Genomic DNA, 19,706 nt, shown 5'->3' with positions numbered 1-19,706 from the left:
ACCACATATTTTTAATACTTTCATTGTTTAATTTCATCCCCCCTCCCTCTCTCTCTCTCTCTCAAGTACCCCCTGTAGTGCCAGCGCATGCCCCTAGGGATACACATACCCCCTTTTGAGAAACACTAGTGCACACTACTACTACTGTACCTCCTTACTGTAAATGCACATGTGACAAACAAAAAGAGCCCATCGTAACATACCATCTGGCCCATTGCCTGATTTAACCCTCCCCCAAAAAATACAGAGAAAACATTGATCATTCTGTAAAATACCATATTGTTCTCATACATATGTTTGGGTCTCTTTTGCTCTCTGTAATATTTAGGTAGTAATTCACTTCTATAAACTGAGGCACAATATTGCTACAGCTGATGCCCATTTACGAAAATGCCAGTATTGTTCTGATCCAGACCATTTAAACATCACTGAGTTGAATTTAGTCTCTGGACTACTACTACAATTTAACATCTCTGCTCTGTTGGTTGTACTGCAGTGCACACAAAGAAACAGAGAAGGCTCTGTTTGAGTGTTCTGACTGTCTTGGGCCTCTAGTGACAGGAATGTGTCACTGCACCTCTGGGTGTTGTCAGGCTACACAACACTCAGCCCTGTTTCTGTGTTGGAGCTCGTTTTCTTTAGTTGAACCAAACTTGTACTTATATGTTTGTGTAACATACACACATATAGTGAAACAACTAATTCTGTTACACTAATGTAGGCTGTCATTTACTCACCCTTAACACACCCACGTGTGCGTCACAACCTACTCCCAGTTTGTGAACGTGTCACTGAGTTGGCCTCATCGGTTCCTTGTGTCACGGTCTCCCTATCCTCAGATGCATTCATGCTATGTGAGTTTAGTCATTGAGGTTTTTTTTGTAATTGTGCTGATGTTTTTTACATTTATCAGCAGTTCGTGTTTAAATTACTTTTTTTTATTATTAGTTTTTTTTTTTATCTTTGCTGTCTTGGAATGTAAAGGGTGTGTCTGTACAAAACACTGTTGCTACACCAGTCTGGGTTGGATTATTTTGCCCTTTGCGTTCATGTAGACAGTCACGCCCTCTGCTGGAAAATTGTGTTGTCAACGAGAATAAGTTAAACTTATTCTTACCAAATGACTCAGATTTGATGTAATCTAGTGACTGTTTTTACATTCAGAAATCACTGAGCACAGACGACGCGCTGGAATCCCTATCAGCAGGTTTCATGACATCCACTGTTCCAGACAAATCCAGCAAAAAAGAGGTCAGTACTTAGACATCTAGCACTCTTTCCTTCTAAAGACTTCTAAACATCCAATTCTGCTCCCAAGTCCATCTCCTGATTTTATAGTATGTGTTGCATTTCCTTGTTTGACTGGGACAAACTTCTTTTTCTATTTTCTACATGAACTAGAAAAGGGACAATGCTGAAAGTGCTTTATCCTCCTCTGCTGGAGCAGCTAACTTTTCAAAACCTCCTGCTGATAAAAAGCCAAAGATGGAGAAAGGCTCAGATTACATAGCTGGAATCAAGCCTACTCCATTCAAGGTACGTTCTTTTCCGACAACCACAATCTCCAAGAAAAGAAATACAAAGATGTTGCATAGACATACAATTTGTTAACACCTAAAATTATAACTTAGTTTGAGTTGTTTTCAGATCTAATGACACATTATGCTACACTTACATGTTCCTTGTAATGTTAAACGTTGTTATTTTTTTATTCTTAGATTTCCCATCAATAGAACAGACACAGAGCAAAGATCAATATTATGTCACATTTTTCTCCTAATTAATATATTAACTTTTTTTGGAAAAAGGGCTGCAAAGAAAATTGTTGTTTTTTTAAAAGATTCAGGTCCTGAGGATTAGGGGTGTGTATTGCCTGGCATCTGGCGATTCGTATCCCGATACATGGGTCACGATATGATACAATACGATATATCCCGATATTAAAGTATAAGGCGATCATTGTGATTTTTCCTTTATTTTATTTTAATATATGACTTAAAGGCACACTCTGTAACTTTTAGCCACTAGGGGCGCGAGACCAGTAACTTTCACGCAAGCGCCCCAGTGGCCACAAGCGCCGCAGCACTGTCCCAAAAATCAGTCAGTTGGGCCAGCCTCCCTTGTCTTTTCATTGTGTATGCAGACAGTAATTGACCTGTAACTTAGAGATAAGGATTGGTTTTAAGGGCTGGGGTGCGAAGCGCGGCTGGGCTCACGCCGCGAATACAATCCATGGGCTGGAGTACATGCTGGAGGAGCACCCCTTTGCCGGGGGTTGGAGGGGACGGGCAACCCGGCGTGCGCGGGCCCAGCCCCGCTTCGCACCCCAGCCCTGAGAGCTAATCCTTATCTCAAAGTTACGGATCTGACTTGCTGACTTCCCTTACTAAAGAATCCATGTTCAACTGAGCTATCGCGGTGATTAGTGCACCATTAACCCAACACAAAACTACCATATTGTGCTCGTTTGGCTGTAAACAAAGGCTAACTCGTTTCAACTGTCCACAGCAATGGCGCCGGGTCGAGAAATGCCCATATGTTGTGACGTCACGTGGAAATTACATATATATCCGAGCCTGTGGTCACGTGACTGCCGTAAAGTGAAACGTTCTCTAGGCATTCTGCAGGTCACATGACTTGGTGAAAGACGGTCCGTCTCCCCCAAACTTATATAGTCAGTATTTCAAGAGGGAAGCCTCACTCGCAGCATTGATACTGTCAAACGCTGTATATTGGCCTGAGGAATCATTTAAAATAACTCATATGGGTCTAAAAGTCCACGTGTGCCTTTAAGAAACAACTCATTTGTAAATGTGTACAACTTCATGAGAACATTATGTATGAAATATGTTTTATTGGCATATTTTACACTCAAAACATTGGCTTTAACATGCCATGTGCCAACAACTTAAAATATAAAAATAACATACAATCTGCCTGTGGCTTTTAAACCAACTTTGACTTTAGTGCAACATGAATTTAGTGAAACTTAACTGATGTATATGCCTCGAACAGGGGTCTGCAACCTTTACTCTCAAAGGAGCCATTTCGCCTCTTCTCAGATTTGAGAGATTTTGAGATTTGAGACATCGTAGTGTAGGTGTTGGTTAGACGATGAAAAGATGTTTTAATAGGAAATACAAAACTCATTGATTGTATTTGTGTGTTTTTAACTGCTGTAGAAATCAAGCCCACCGAGTGAAAAAAAAGCCGTGGTGGATAAAACGTCTGCAGACTTCTCTCTGATGGCAGGACTGGATACCAACGCTATCAGCAAGACCAAGAGTGAGGTAGTGATGGGTGGAGTTACATGGTTCTCATTTTTAAAGAAACTGGGGCTTTGTTCACTTTTAGCCAAATATGAGAACCAAACTGGCAACATTGACAAGAAAAAAAAAAAAAAAAATATATATATATATATATATATATATATATATATATATATATATATATATATATATATATATATATATATATATAAAGAAAACAATTAAAACATTTTTTGATCATCATGAATGTAGATGAAGATAGATTGAGTCGCAAAGAAAATTAAATGTATAAAGTAGAACAAAATTTTTTATAAAGTGAATTATAAAAATCAGGTAGAATGTTATAACTAAATACAGATCAGATTATTGACTTGATATTTGAATCTTGCAAATTGTATATTTATTGAATTATTGAACTTGGAGCATATTTGTTGTGAACGTGTAAATCATTTTACTTAAAAAAATATTTTTAAAAAACAATAGTAATAAAAATAGTCAAACACTTTATACTATGACACATTAAAAACAAGACAAGGGACAAAACCCTGAAGCTTTTAAATTCAATTTAGCACGTTCACACTGGAAGCCTACACACAGTCTGTTGAATTATCCATCCAAGCTCTGAAATAAAAAGCTTAAAAATATTGGTGTGCGTGTAAATTTCACAGTCTGACCTCTATCACCCCTCAGGCTCCCTCCATGTCTCTGGATGCCATGAGTGCTCTTGGAGACCTGCTGCCTGTGGACGTACCTAAACCTGAGCCCCCCAAACTCAGACCTGAAGATATTGTGTCGGTATGTGAGCAAAGACTGCTGGATAGGCTTTCTCTCTTTTTTTTTCCTTCGAGTTGATTGTAATAAATATTTTTTACTCTTGAACCAGGAGGCCAAACAGAAAGAGGAGGACGCAGTGCTGTTAGGAGAGCATGAAGACACCATTCCTCCAGACTACAGGTTTAATAAAGAGGAACTTGAAAAACTTCCTGCTCCAAAACCTGAGGTGAGACCATGAGAAACTACATTCAGGCTGCTGTGGGAACAAGTGTGAACAACTCATTTTCCTGTGTGTCGTCCTGCAGCCCTCCATGGACACTGGTGAAGCACTGGACATTTTATCTGGAGACTTCATGACTTCATCAACTTCAGCAGCTCCAGTTGCCATCGCGTGCCCTCGGCCTCCTGCAGAGGTACGCTGTGGTCACATCATTGTGGAAATAACAATAATACAAAACTAGCAGTAGTGTTGGTGAAAGGTCCGTTACTGTGGTTTCAGAAAGTGCTTCTTCCTGTGGCAGATGATTTCTCACTGGAAGCTGGACTTTCTGCTTCTACTGTCCAGGTAAGGTCAAACTGCATGCTGAATCTGCAAAAAAAGACATTTGCAATATTTTTGTAGTTCAAAGAAATTTTGAGAATAATTATCAGTTGGCATTTAGAAATCTATTTAATCACTTCTACATCTAATGCAATAGAAGCAAATACGTTTGGTGCCAGAAATGGTCTCTGCAATGGTCAGGTTTGCAAACACTTTCCGTAATGCAATATAATATAAAAGGTTTTGACTTCTGTCAGCTGTAGAGCGAAACAATGAATGACATTAAACCAATTATTGTGTGAAAGAATTGGAAAATGTACACAAGGGGTGAACTTGAAGCCCAGCCATAACTATGTAAGTCATATAACCAATGCTGGAGCCTTTGCGCCGTGTTGCTCATTCCCGTTACACAATCAACGCTATTTGCTCATCTTGGAAAAAAATAAAACCAAACCAGCCTGATTGAGCAGAGTGCAAAGTAAAGCTGCCATATTGATTTGGAAAATGTAATGTGGTAAAACGACACCTGAGAAGTGTTTGTAGATGACCCACTTTTTCGTTTCGTTTATGATTTAAATGATTTGCCTGATCTTTCCAGGGGAGGCTGTTTGTATGTGGTGAATAAATTCTCTGATTTAGTATTTGTAAAGCTTTTATTTTGGCTGAATTGAAGTGACAAAATAAACATGAGGAGTGTTAGTAAGTTAGCCCTGTGATAAGCTGGTAATCTTTGATACCTGGGATAGGCTGCTGTGACTCTGAACAGGATAAGCCGGTATGGATAGAAGGATACTCCATTATCATTGAACAACCACATCCTATTATTAATAAATGCATTTAAAATAAGCATGTTAAGTTTCAGATGTCCACACATGTTTATACTGTTGCATTCAGATATGAATGGTTTTCTGTTGTCTGACACAGAAAGTGGAATCCTCTGTAGCTGCTCCCACTAAAACCAAATCTGATAAAGTTTCCTGCAAAAAGGACAAAGATGATAAGCCTGTTCAGGTAAAATACAACAGATACTATATTACTAGTGTTTATTATATGACAACTTACCACAGGACATTCTCCTGTTTCCTCCTCAGGGAGGATCTATGTCTCTAGGAGCTCTCGATGCCCTTGGTGACCTGCTGCCTGTGGACGAACCAAAGCCTGAGTTACCTGAAATCAGACCAGAGGACATTGTCTCGGTGAGAGCAGATTAGGAAACTGCTTGATGTTGTGTTGCTTACAGTAGTAGTGGACAAGTGAATGGACTTTATCTTTAAAAAAAACATCACAGGAGGAAAAGCAAAAGGAGGAGGACGCTGTGCTCCTAGGAGAGCGGGAGGACACGCTGCCTCCAGAATACAGGTTCAATACAGAAGAGCTGTCAAAGTTACCAGCACCCAAACCTGAGGTGGGAATAGGAAGCATTCACATGTCATTTCTCAAACTTCACTTTGAGAAGTCAGTCACCTGAAACTCTATGTCCTCCTACAGCCCACCATAGACACTGGAGAGGCTTTAGACTTTTTATCTGGAGACCTTACAGACTCTACAGCAGCTGCCGCTGCTCCTGCTCCGGTCGTCTGCCTCGCACCGCCTCGTGCAGAGGTAACATTGGTTATTACCTCTGCCATAGAGCTTGTGTTTTTACCAGTGTTTATTTGTCTGTGAACAGTCTAACTCAAAAACAAATGGACAATCTTTGATGTAATTTTTAGTAAATGTCCTAAATGGGATAAGGAACAAGTGATTAGGATTTTTAGAAGGATTCGATCAATATCCCAAATCTAACATTTAGGTGACAATGCAATATAGGCTACAGCTGTGGCATAGCGGAGTGCTCTCTGAGTGCTTTCTAGTTGACTTTGCAAAAGAGCAGGTTTTCTGCTGATGATGGCTGTAAAACAAATATCCAGGGCTCTTGTTATTAATGGATAGAAGTCAGAGTTCTCTGAGTGTCTTTATTTTAGCATATGAATAAAAACGTATCATTGTGCAATCACTCTCCTTTAGTCATCCAGTTTTCACTTCAACACTTCTTGTTTCTGGTTAAGTTAATACTTTTTAACAACAGTCTAAAAGGCTTTAGTTTAGTCCTTGGTTGTTAGGATTTCATGGCACTGATACCTGTAGGTAGCTTATAGTTCCTTAAAAAAATGCATTAATCTACGTAAACATTATGACCCCAAGTGGGGCAAAGGACCAGATTTGGCTTCCTATTTAACCTAATTAGCTTGTAAAAATTACTAGAAAAGCATATTAGTCATTACATTAAAAAAAAAAAAAAAAAGCATCTACCGTAGTTACATTACTTATTACTGATTGTTAAAGCTACGGTAGGCGATTTTCTCCAGATAAACTTTTTAAGTTTTTGGTTGAAATTGTCTTTATGTCCTGACAGAAATTAAGATCTTATGTGCTCTGAAAAAGTAGCTAAGACAATCCATCGTCTGTAGCAGCTGTAATAAACCTGTAATAACTTCGACCAATGGAAAAAAACGAACCTTTTTTTTTAACCAATCATGTCTCCCTGCTCGTTCTCGATCCCTCGCATGCACGAGCTCACACTGAAAGTGCGCCTGTCACCACTGACAGAGTTAAAACAGAGTTTTTAGTCACGTTTTTTAACATATATAATGGTAAAGTTTATTGTTTACTTACTGCTGAATGAGACATGAGACAACAAAGTTTCTACACAATACAAGCGATGAGCTGAGCTCCTCTTCTGCAGCAGCTGTGCACATGCATGTGAGTGAGACCGAGCACAGAGGGGAGGGGGAGGGGGTAAAGGCGGAGCCGTCGGGGAAGCTCGATTCAAAATCATGCTAGCCTCCCTTATCTTTGCCATTTGAAAATAAATCAAGCCATTTTTGGGTTTAGTAATAAAATGAGTACGACACCCTATTGTGGATGGGATTTGTCTTTTTCAGTCCCATGTGCAGCAAACTGTGATGCACTGTGTATCCAGACCTTTCAGAAAAGGCCTTACAGTAGTCTGTCATTTTAATGAGGTAGTTAAAGTGTTATATTCCTGACAGCCTCTGTGTTTGGTATCCAGGTAATGGTGGATGATTTATCTGCATTAGATGTGTTGTCTGGAGATTTTGCCTCTTCAAAGTCAGCTCCTACAGTTCAGTCGTCTGCTGCTCCACCCACTCAGCAGGTACTTCCAGTAAATCTGTGAATGTCATTTATTTTCAGAGTAGCAAAATATAACGAGAAAACACTAAATGAATGGAAACTTTTAACCATTTTCTTGTGTCTTGGTTCTCATTGTCGTGCTTCTTTTGTTCTACAGAAAATGGTCTGTTCACTTCCACAAAACCTGAAACCCCAAACTGATAAAGTGAGTAATCCACCCACACACGACTCTTTAGACTGTTTCAGCTCAGATTGTTTTAACGGTTTTCTCTGTCACACATTCTGTGTCCAGGGTGTGCCAATGCCTCTGGATGCTCTCGGTGATCTCAGTGATTTACTGCCAGCAGACGTCCCAAAACCTAAACTCCCTGACCTCAGACCTGAGGACATTGTCTCGGTAAGTGGTGTTTCAATACAGTCATCCCTGTTTTATACTTCAACACATAAAATGTCTGATGTTCTGTTACATAGGTCATAAGACTATTACATAAGTCCACTGACCTGCTGATTTATTTATTTCCTCTAATATGTGCTTGTTTTCATTCTCTCGTCATCTTATTTGTTAGAAAACTTCTTTCATGTGACAGTGGACACTTCCACCTTTTTAAAACCATTGTTGGTAAAGTTTTTTCTGAAATGACCAAATTATATTTTTACATTTTTTTACACCATCTAGGTGGAAAGTAACTAATGTTGCTTTTTATTTACTAGTAATAAATGTAATACATTTTGATTGCTACTGAATAAAAACTGTGTCCAAGTCCCACAAATGCTACGGTATATGGTATAACCATAACATAATAATACATCTGTGGTGACAGCTGCCATACAAGGTGTAATATACCATTAGGGGCGCTTATCTAGCATTGGAAGCAACTTAGTGTTCAGTGTCACATGGACAGGTTAAAAAATCTGGTAGTGCAGCTTTAAGGTTCATATAAATAGCATGTTATATGTTTTTATAAGAATTAATAGAAAAACCAAAAAAAGTAACAACTTTAATGGGAAATATTCCTTCCAGGAGGACAAACACAAGGAGGAAGATGCTGTGCTTGTAGGAGAGCGAGAGGACGCGATCCCTGAGGAATACAGGTTCAACAAAGAGGAGCTGGAAAAACTACCAGCACCAAAACCAGAGGTCAGACATGGACAAATTCACCTTCAGAAAATCAATAAACTGATCAATTTTATTTAAGCACCACTAAATATATGAAGGCTATGTATGCAAAGTACTCACATCCAGGGTTTAATCAGTGAACCTGCAGCTAAGAACATTTTTTTAGAAATAAACTAAGAATGAGCTGTCTTTATAAAATGTGGTTGCTCTATTAAAACGATCATCATGTCTGCCCATAGTAGATGGTTTTCTCATCGTTTTCTCTCCCATAATCCAACCACAGCCCACCATCTGCACTGGTGAAGCTCTGGACTTTTTGTCTGGAGACCTGATGACATCCCCAGAAGCTCCTGCTGTCCAGGCTGCTCCTGTTGTTGCTGCCTCAGCGCCTCTAGCACAGGTACAGACGTGGCAGAGTCAAATCACTGCACAGACTGACAGTGTTTTTCACTACCCTCTATGCTTCCCCTTCAGTCCTCTGCAGACGCTGCTTTGGATGCATTGTCTGGAGACTTTGCCTCTGCAGCTGCTGCTCCAAATGTGCTGTCAGCATCATTACCTCCTGACGCGGAGGCTGAGCTGCAGGTAACCTCCCTCAAGGAGGACTTTCCTCTGTTTCAGCCAAGCAGATTCTATTTTTCCTTCTGTAAAGTGTTAACTGTGCTTCTTCAATGTACGCATGTCCACGCAGCTCTCAGTCGGAGCAGACAACGCCCTGGACGCTCTGTCTGACACCTTAAAAGATATCAAGCCTGAGCCTCAGCCTGTCCCACTTCCTCCCAAGAACATTGTCAATGTAGCTATAACGCTTCTTCTAAATGTCCTTCTACTGTAAATGTGTCTCCATTTGTTAAGCTGTTCTGTCATTGCAGGAGAAAAAGGTGGTCGAAGAGAGACTGATTAAGATGGGAGAGAGAGACGACACGCTGCCTCCAGAGTATCGACTCACTGAGGAAGACCTCAAGGTAAACAACAGAAAAAGCATCAACCAAGTGGCAAGGACACAATATTTTGTCATGATGAATGTGTTTATCATCAGGGATTATAGTGACCTAGACTGCCTCACCAAGAAAACAGACACAACTGGTAAAATAGAATCACATAACTAATACAGCAGCTAAATGCATTGATTATTTAACCTTTCTGGTTATTAAGTTTAAGAGTAAACATATAAAAAAGTCCAGTGTTTAGAAAACTCTAATCAACCATGCAACTAATAGTAGTTTATATTATTTTCAATGTACTCCTAATGATCAAGTGTTGCAGAATAGACAATTAACTTTATCTTAAGGTAAATAAGTGGTGTTGGACACATTTGTATGTGTTTATTTAGTTTGTTTAGTTGTTTGTGATTTTGAAAATCATAAGTGATCAGAAAATCTTTCCTTTTCATTATTTAGTACCGATAGTGGTAAAAAATTGCATTAGGAAGTAAAGCTTAAAAATGAAATCTATAAATAATAGAGGGATATGCATATACAACAGAAAAACACTTTAAAATGTATTCAAATCAAAATACGTTGTTGGGGGGGGGGGTTACCAGTGTTACTAATATCCTTCTTTTATTTCCTCTTTTTTTTACAGCTCATGGCAGAAGCGACAGAAAAAGAAGCATTGAAGCCTAAATCGGTGGGTTACTCACTTCACGCTGTCGTGATGCAAACTGTTAAATTGGATGGGTAATACAAAATGAACACGTTGTTTTGTGGTTTCTCTGCTTCACTAAAGCCTTTGGATGATAAAACTGCTCTGGATCTGCTGTCCCAAGACTTCGCAGCTGGTCCTGATCCAGCTGCTTCAACCACATCCTGTGCTACTGCTGCTACAACGTTGGAATCCTCTCAGCAGGACTCAGAGTCTCTGAAGGTAACAAAGAACAAGAATGTTCCTCGACTTTAACCTCATAAAGAAAAGAAGGCACAAATGTTTAAGATTTCCTAAGATGAGCTCGTTTGTTTTTTTTTTTTTTTATATTAATCCCTTTTTGTTTTCCCATCCAGCCAATGCCAGGCCCTGTCCTAGAAACTCTGTCAGACACGCTGCTCCCAGACACGCCAGAGTTCCAATCTCACACTAAAAAACCAAAGGTAATGACACATACACTCACACAAACACACACACTTCTTATCTCATAATGGGATGGAAATACTTGTATAATTTAAATCAAACACCTTTGTTGAAGTGTAACAGATAGATTACTACAGCATCTGCATTGATGCAGAATATGAAAAGGAATCTGAACCAAATGATCTCCTCCGTAGGGTGGCAGCGCCTTAGAGAGAATGAGAAGCTTGGTCATCTGAGAGGAGCTCAGAGTAGAGTCGTTGCTCCCCCACATTGAACATAGTCAGATGAGGTTGCTCGGAGGATGTGATGAGGATTAGGCTTTGTGCCGATCTTATTGGCTATATCAGATTGGCCGATATTTTGTATTTTATGCAATTAGTGTGATTGGCTGTAATGTCTTAATTCATCAATCCAATCAATGACATCATTGTCGTGTTGAAACGTTTTGCATTGTTTTATCCGTCTCATTTACTCCGTAGTCGTTGCACACCAGCGACATGTTTGTTCTACGTGAGACGTGTTTTACAAGCATTTCACTCGCATTTGTGCACATTGGTGAAAACCTCTGAAACGAACGGCGAAAAAATAAACTCACTGATCGGTGGTCGGCACAAAAATCCTGATCGTGTAAAGCCCAATAAGGATGCCTTCCTGGTGACGTGTTCAGGGCGTGTCCCACCAGTAGAAGACCCCAAGGAAGATCCTGGAGAGGCTGGCCTAGGAATTTCAAATGAACTGAAAGGGTTTCTTCTTCATTTTAGAGTTGTTTAATCACTTCACATTAAAATACATATTTTTTAGGAGTTATTTTCCTATCGTCTGCCAGTGCAGTCTTTACAGGGTTGAATTATTTTTACTGAGACCATTATAGAGTAACCAAGTTGTCAACTTTGTTACAGGGCAAAGCCAAGTCAAAGTCCAAAGTAAGCCAAACACCAGCTGCATGATATGTGATATACTTTAATAAAAAAAGCACAATAGTTTACACAGGGATGTGTCCTAGGGATGTCCTAATACCGGTGCAAGTACTCGTGCACTCTCTACCAAGCAATGATATGCCTATCGATGAATGCACCTGCTATAATTTTCTAGAAAATATACTATTTTGCTCATTTTTAATAATTGTACATTGTGTATATTTGATTAAATGTGGTCACAGAATAATCTGTGTATTTTGGGTGAGGCCACACTTACAGTATGTCTGCACTATTGGAGCAGTTTTCACAAGTTCAAATTTCCTCCTCTGATACCGATATGGGGACATCCCTAGTGTGTGCTTTAGGGCCTTCAAAAAGCTAAAAGTATGATTTATTTTCATGAAGAATAAACCCGTGTTTTTTTTTTGCTGACAAACTGCTGCATGTGATCATCCTTCTCTCTGCATGTTCCAGCATGAACTGGAGTTTTTTTGCATGCATTTCATTTATCAAGACAAAGTCTGACTTGTGAAACTGTTGTGCAATAGGAAAGCCGTGCAGAGGTGCCATCTGCTGCTAACCTGCCGCCACCTCAGCAAAGCTCAGATGTTGTGCCTGCATCTGCAAAGAAGGGAGGCAGGAGATAAGACACTTGGTAGGTTCTGTTCCCGTGGTTGTGCTGGGTTCGATATTTAAAGATCGACCCACTGACTGTTTGGTGTCTTTCAGGTGTGAGCAAGGTGAAATGTGTCCTCGTCTCTCAGACACACAGTGAGGGAGCAACCCTGCAGACAACAAGTTTATTTTTCTAAATCGTCTAAGAATGTAAAGTGGATGAGAAAAAAACAAAAAAAAAAAAATGACACATGCAAACAACGTCCATTTGCACACTTGCGCAAAGTGCCTTTCCTGTTCAAACTTGTAAAGTTTTTGATTTCTGTATTGGAGAAAATGAGCAAATCATCAAGAAGCTTGAGAGAGATGAGAACGACGACAAAGACGGCAGAATGTTTGGCACTTACATTTCTCTATCACAGGTAGTTTGTTAGGATCACACAGTGGTTACACAGTCACGTGGGAGGAGGATGTGCATCGCATCGGGATGTTTGTGCAATCTTGAAGTTCACAGAAAAGCTGTCAGTTTTTCTCAAAACGTGCCATAAAGACACTAGTGTACTGCTGAGTTTGCTTTGAGATTGGATGTAACATAGTTTACATTTTATAAAATGAGGCGTTTGTTGATCACAGTGTTTTTACAACTTGTGCTTTCTCCTTGTATAGAATTGTCTTCTCAGAAAAGGATTTTTCTTTTTTCTTCTCCTATTTTTGCCCTTATAGAAAAAAATATTAATGGTGTTCAGAAGTGCACTTAGGAGCTTTGTAAACTGCCACTATTTGTATACTGTAACATGTTATTGCTCTGCGCCTGATTATACTGTATCATTTGCAAAGAGCTGTTAGTCCTCACTTGTGTTTTTAATGTGCAAAATGTGAGACACGTTTCAAGCGGGAATACCAGCAAACAGTGACAAATAATGAAACAGATTTTAAAAAGCTATTTGGATCCTAACAACAGGGGGAAAGCTATAATGAGCTGAGATATAATGGGAAAATGTATGAGGAGTAAGTGTATTCTTCTGTATGTATTAAAGTGAGTGGGAACCGTTCTCCTGTAAAAGCGTCTTTCTCTCCTCCTGACTTGTGGTTCTTCATTCTGCATACAGCTGTCGTTGCCCACTTCCTTTAGACTCAAGGAAGCTTAAAATGAAGCGATCCTTTTCTTTTGCTTAGATGCTTAAATACTTTATGTGCAGATGAGCAGTTCTGATGTGTTCAAAATGAAATTAAGTCACAGTGAAATAAATACACTGCACTGCAGCTACAACAATGGCTTGCCTGAATAATTATTATTATTTTACAATATTTATATTAAAATATTACCTAGGAAGTGGATCACTTAAAAAGTGAAATATGTATCATTAATTTATATACCATGTTTTTTATCCCGACCATTGATAAAGTGCTGTAATCTACCCCTGCGTAAAATAAAACACAATTTTACTCTCGCATTGAGTTTGGATGCTCGGACCATGAAATTAAACATTAAGTCTTGGACAGCATCAAAACCCAGACTTTCACCAAAAACCTTAAATCACAAGGATTTATGATTTTTATTGTTTATTATTTGTCAAATAACAATTTTGATATTAAATACATTTACCAAAAAACTTAGAGAGAAATCAGCATTGGCACAGAACAATGACTACAAGGTAATTTCTGAAATTTAGGATTTTACTGTTTAAAGCACCAAGGAAGAGCTTCTACACAAATACCATTTAATAAACACACTATGCAAAACTAAAATGCAAAATTTTCCATAAGTTAATTATATTCAACTTTATTTATACAGCGCCAACTACAACAGTCATCTCAAAGCGCTTAACAAAAAAAAAAAAAAAAGTCCATAGACAGAAAGACAAAACCCAACAAGATCCACATGAACAAGAATTAATATATGAATATATTCTATCTTCATTAGAGAGCGACTCAAATCATCTGAAAAAAAATATATCAATACCACTAAACGAACCGTAATGATTAACCAAGTTGAATATATTCACAGTGAATATTTAACTTTTTTTTCTTGTGTATTAAATCTGGAGCACAACTGTACACGTTGAAGTATAACTACATGTCTTATAATCATGGCGTGATCGCAGCATGAACCTCAGACGGGTCTGTTCATCTGTTTTACAGGAGCCGCTGTACCACGTCTAAAAAAAACAAGAGAAATATATATTATCAATGTCTGTATCATAAAGCTACCGTTGTATTTCAGATATATTGTGAGATAAAAAGTTACTTTTTTACATAACACAGGTAAGCAAATCCAAAAAAAAACATTTGCATTTAAATCTTTATTTTAATCACTGTCAGGTTTAAAACAACCCCCCCCCCTCACCCCTCACCCCATAAATAAAATTGTTACCAAGGGGGAAAAAAAAACTACTGTTGCTGTGCTTTCAAACATTTAAAACACACACATTCACATTTAAAATAAATAAATAAAGATTTTGACCAACTTACTGTCTCTTGTAATGATGAGGGCATCTCCGTGTCCTTATTCCTATAGAAAATCAATAACATAGTTCAGAATAAATCACAATATGTCAAACTGCAGGAGAGCTGTGACGCAGGTAACAGAAGTTCTCTGATGACATTGGAGGATTCTATAATATAATGTACATGCAGGCTGTTGTATAATCTTTGTCCCTGACGGCAGGACAACTTACGGTTGCAGTATAAAATGGTGATGACAAGAAGCAACAGAAGAAAACCACAGCCGCTGACCAATGGGATCAGTACACGAAGATCACAGGACAGAAACGTCACAGATGACCCTGCACACAAACACACCGTTAAACACACAGGATTCTCCAGCATTTGTTCCAACATGAAGCTGTGATCTTTACCTGTGTCTGTGCACATGCAGGGTGCGCTAGTTACAAATGGCTTGGGTTTGTCAGTGAGCTCCAATGCTGCTTTCGTTGTAGATTCTGTTTTCGGTGTCTTTTGGGCTTTTCAAAAATAATAACAATAAAAAAAAAAAAATCACAAATGTGTCTTCAAAAGCAACCTCGTGTGTCGATTTAACCAACAGGAAAACATCATTACCTTCAATCAGACGTGTCACCTCTCCAAATTTAAGCTCGTTGCCTTTAATCAGAGAACCACAGCTATAGATGCCACTGTCCCTTTTTTTGTTGAAAGCATTCAGGTTCAGTTTGTTTTGATTAGATGTCTTTGAATTGAAGATCTCAGAGAAACTAGGACTGGGTGTCTTTAAAGCGCCGCTGTATAAGTAAGACGCTAAAAACTCCATTCCAGAACTGTCGAGCACCCGAAACCAAACGATGACTGACCCTTGCCCAGAATTACATTTGATTTCAACTGGCTCACCCTCCACAACATTTACATCCTTACAGACTCCTGTGGGGAAATCTGAAGAAAGGAGTGAAACATGAGCTGAATCAGTGTCTGGCATATTATGGAAAGCATAAAAACCAACAAACATAAAAAAAAAATAATGAATCCTTGAACTTACTTTGACAAAACATCAGAATCACCAGAGTCCAAATCCATTTATGATTCATTGTAATCTTGTAGATGACAGTAGCTCTTAATCAGGTCTTGATGGTTTTTTGGAGAAACCTGACAGGAGATATGGTGAGATATCAAACCACGCCCCAGCTGTAACCTTTTTCTTGTTTGTGTCAAATGGGATCTTTGCAGTGATGTGCTGCAAAACCCTGCAGCAGCAAAGCCGTGGTGTGCACCACGCTTTGACATGGAGCCTACTCAGTCTGCTCCATAGGACTGTGAATTACAGCGCTGAACACCATCTGCATGTTACTGACACAAAGGTTGAAGGAATGACAGAAATAGTGCTTCAAGCATTCAATGACGTTTAATGTGAGAAGTTGCGTGGAGTTTATTGTGAATTTTGTGCTTCTATTGTCCTCCAACAAATATTGCAGGTATGATTCAATAATAGGAAGACAAAAACTAGTTGCCAGTGTGCAGACAAATTGCAGAAAATTAGTGGTTTTCATGTACCGCTAGTCTCCCCAAGCTTCTTATTCAGTCACTTTTCTAACATAGAAAAAAACAATCAGGTGAATGAGAACTCTTTCACGTTGTTTTCTGAACAAGAATGGAACATTAACGTCAGCACTAGCTGAAGGTGCTGAATTATAGGGAATCAAGAATTTAATCAAGTAGATGAAATTTGCATCCTTTTACCCCGGGGCGACTTAATGAAGTGGCCAGAGTCAGTCATCAGCATGTAATGTGTATGCGTTAGCTGAATGACCTTTAACCTGTTGCTTGGCTAAAAAGGTTGTTGCTGGTAATGATGTTCAACAAAATAAAGTGTCTATTTCTTTTATGTTACTTACAATAATCAATAATAATTTTTACTTGTGTGTGTAACTAAAAAAAGTAATTAAAAAGATAAAATAAAGCATATATTTTGCATTGACTTAATAGAACCATGGACTATTAAAGATACAGAGATAGGCAGAGCGGTACAAACTGTCTCACATTGTGCTTATTATTATTATTATTATTATTATTATTATTATTTGTATTTAAAAATATAAGTTAAGTATTGAAGAGAATTTTGGATCGTATACATTCACTGGGGGATGTAGCTGCAAATAGGCCGCACATTAAAGTGCAAGTGCTTATGACCCACAGACCAACAGTAGATTATAGGACTATTGTCTTGGTCCTAAACCATTGCACAGTGATGCAGTTAAGGGGAAGTGAAACTGATTTCACAGAGGATAGAGATGATGGCTGTGGGGCAACTCAATGTTCATCCTATTTCCTGCCCTCGTGGTGGAAAAATGAAAGCACTGATTTAGTAATAGGTAACTATCGCTGACATCGAGCGCTTCTGTGGGCGATGTGTATGTTCCACAGGTGGGAGGACACAGAGAATTGCATATAGGAGAACGTTCAACATTTTCTACTTCCTCAAGACATTGCCTGAGATGTAGATACTTCTAGTAGATTAGTTTTTGTGTAAATATCTATTTGGTTTTGTGTAAATGTCAATGCACCAGTGTAAATATATATGAGGTTAATAACATCAAATTAAACCCGAAGTGGAAAGTAAGTCGGTTTCAGGGGATTCTGTTGTTTTCTTGATTTAGAGGAAGGACACGACAAACTAACACATTTGTGCTTTAGGTTTGACTCAGACTTACCTGTGCAGGCTTCCCTTCCTCTGTGTGTGTGTGTGTGTGTGTGTGTGTGTGTGTGTGTGTGTGTGTGTGTGTGTGCGTGTGTGTGTGTAACAGAGTAACATTTGGGCTCTCTTCTTTTTAAAGAGCAAATAACCTTGAATGTATGTCTTTATTTATTTAAAGTGCATTTGTTCACTCATAATTTCATTTAATCATTTGTTATATTAGAATTATAGAAAATAATAATAATAATAATAATAATAATAATAATAATAATAATAAAGATTGACATTGATGGTCTAATTTAATGCACAAACAGATAATGATTACAACATATTTATTAAAAATACGTTATTCATTGTAAATCTATAGTAAAATAATAAAATGAACTCAATTCTATTGGGCTGATGTGACACATTATTACAGGTTCAATTCCTTCCAGGTACATGTCTTTTTAAATAGTTGTTTACTCATTAAACATAGGCTAGTTGTTGTATTTGTCTGTTGTCTTTTACCGAGTAGGGCCGACCCCTATTTCCTCCCACAGTCCAGAAACATGCATGTCGGGTTAGTTGTAGATCTGTGATCGTCTGTTCACTGCCATGTGACAGAAAGATATCCTCAGTGATGTAGCCTGTGCTTAACTGAGATCTATTCTTTTATGTATTTAGATCTTTCAACATCAGACAGACACCTTTGGGCCTCGCCATTTCAGGGCTGAGGAATTGTGAACATTCATGGTGCACCCAGTTTTTAGTCCTAGTTTGGATAGACTCCCTTGTTGGGTAAATAGGTAAAAGACTGCTTTGATTTGTATAGATCTCAATCATTGGAGTGTTGAACACCATGAATTACCACATACTGACCTTGTTGTTGTTGTTGTTGTTGTCATGATTACATTACAATGAAAAACTCACCACATGTTCGGCACATGTCCATTATTATTCTGATTATTGTAAATGCAACATACCAACAGAGCAAAGTATTGTACGTTTCTGCAATGTTTCCCATTTTAACACACAACCCCTTTTTTTAATCATTGTTTTAATTTTGTTTTTATTTTAATAGGAAAAGTGACTTGTTTTTCAAACACTAATAAAACCTAAACACATGCAGACAAAACGTGGTCAGCCTATATTTCACAAAGACAAAGTGGGTCTAGTTAGATAATTAATCACAATTATGGTGTAATTATAATTTAATCATAATTAAATTGTAATTGTCATAAAAATTCTATTAAAAATTGGTCAATTGTAATTTAACGCAAAACTGGGGAACCATGTTACAGTTCTGTGTACAGTTCTACACATATGTAATTAACATTTATTAAAATATGTTTCATATCAAGCTTTCCCACATTTTACAATTAAAAAAAAAATGAAATCAACGGATATACTGACACAAAAAAGGCTCATATGCCCACACAAAAATATTGAAACCTATATTTATCATTAGGAAGCCTAACAAGGTCATCAATAGATAAGAGAGTTTTTAGATGTTTTTAAGTATATTTTACAGCTGTTATCATGAGAGATGCTAACAGAAAGCTAACACAAGAAGAATGGTAACTCTTAATAGGTTATTTATTTCGGGCTCAGTATTATTACTTATAATTGTGATTAAATGTAATTGAACATTAATAATCGAGAATGTAATTGACTTTCTAAGGATACAAAATAATTGCAATTTAATTGTAATTGAAAAAAAATGCTGGTCACTGTAATCATAAATGAATTGTAATTGAACGTGGGTAATCGAAAACGTAATTGTAACTGAAAAATGTAACTGACCCCAACCCTGGAGCCAGTTCCAAAAGATGTCCTTAATTTGTTAGTTTAACATCGCCACAAATCGATTTTTCAACCACAAATTTTGATGCATGTAAACTTTCTATTTGCAGAATTTATTAACTTTGCTGATTCGCAGTTTATATGTTTGTATGAAAATATGATCTGTCTTTTTTTATTAGGAAAAAAAAAAATACTAAACAGCCCACTGTGTTTGACTTTTTGTCCTTAACAAGTCACATTGTGGGGGGATTTTAAAAGCACACTTTAATTCAAGGTTTGTAGTTAATTGTTTTTATTTTCTAAACTCTGTGTCTTTCTCTCCCTCGGGGTCTTTTGTCAGTGC

At 38.0% G+C, this 19,706-nt stretch overlaps 2 protein-coding genes across 12 annotated transcripts in view; one reads left to right on the top strand and one right to left on the bottom strand.

Moving 5' to 3' along the window:
- Positions 1-13,487, top strand: part of cast (calpastatin) — a 52,776-nt gene extending 39,289 nt beyond the window's left edge. For 10 of the 11 annotated variants that reach the window (XM_028445849.1, XM_028445842.1, XM_028445845.1 and 7 more), the window contains 25 exons: positions 1,165-1,251; positions 1,402-1,536; positions 3,183-3,290; positions 3,960-4,064; positions 4,153-4,269; positions 4,349-4,456; positions 4,543-4,608; positions 5,509-5,595; positions 5,676-5,780; positions 5,873-5,989; positions 6,073-6,186; positions 7,637-7,741; positions 7,877-7,924; positions 8,012-8,116; positions 8,741-8,857; positions 9,120-9,236; positions 9,311-9,421; positions 9,528-9,632; positions 9,709-9,801; positions 10,421-10,465; positions 10,565-10,702; positions 10,837-10,923; positions 11,803-11,826; positions 12,369-12,475; positions 12,550-13,487. In XM_028445849.1, coding sequence (XP_028301650.1) covers positions 1,165-1,251; positions 1,402-1,536; positions 3,183-3,290; positions 3,960-4,064; positions 4,153-4,269; positions 4,349-4,456; positions 4,543-4,608; positions 5,509-5,595; positions 5,676-5,780; positions 5,873-5,989; positions 6,073-6,186; positions 7,637-7,741; positions 7,877-7,924; positions 8,012-8,116; positions 8,741-8,857; positions 9,120-9,236; positions 9,311-9,421; positions 9,528-9,632; positions 9,709-9,801; positions 10,421-10,465; positions 10,565-10,702; positions 10,837-10,923; positions 11,803-11,826; positions 12,369-12,467 — 2,343 coding nt within the window. In that variant the 3' untranslated portion in view covers positions 12,468-12,475; positions 12,550-13,487. The remainder of the gene's footprint in view (positions 1-1,164; positions 1,252-1,401; positions 1,537-3,182; positions 3,291-3,959; positions 4,065-4,152; positions 4,270-4,348; positions 4,457-4,542; positions 4,609-5,508; positions 5,596-5,675; positions 5,781-5,872; positions 5,990-6,072; positions 6,187-7,636; positions 7,742-7,876; positions 7,925-8,011; positions 8,117-8,740; positions 8,858-9,119; positions 9,237-9,310; positions 9,422-9,527; positions 9,633-9,708; positions 9,802-10,420; positions 10,466-10,564; positions 10,703-10,836; positions 10,924-11,802; positions 11,827-12,368; positions 12,476-12,549) is intronic. The other variant, XM_028445840.1, reaches the window with a different exon arrangement.
- Positions 13,488-14,327: 840 nt separating this feature from the next.
- cd8a (CD8a molecule) lies at positions 14,328-16,054 on the bottom strand. Its single transcript, XM_028445851.1, has 6 exons — positions 15,926-16,054; positions 15,496-15,822; positions 15,294-15,398; positions 15,114-15,221; positions 14,908-14,947; positions 14,328-14,594 (listed from the first exon to the last, which is right to left on the bottom strand). The coding sequence occupies exons 1-6, from the start codon at positions 15,972-15,974 to the stop codon at positions 14,549-14,551; spliced, it is 675 nt and encodes a 224-aa protein (XP_028301652.1). The 5' UTR covers positions 15,975-16,054; the 3' UTR covers positions 14,328-14,548.
- Between the last annotated feature and the right edge of the window lie 3,652 nt (positions 16,055-19,706).

The sequence above is a fragment of the Gouania willdenowi genome, chromosome 5, assembly GCF_900634775.1.
Source record: "Gouania willdenowi chromosome 5, fGouWil2.1, whole genome shotgun sequence".
In the NCBI taxonomy this organism is placed as follows: Eukaryota; Metazoa; Chordata; class Actinopteri; order Blenniiformes; family Gobiesocidae; genus Gouania; species Gouania willdenowi.
This window is presented reverse-complemented; position numbering and strand designations above follow the sequence as displayed.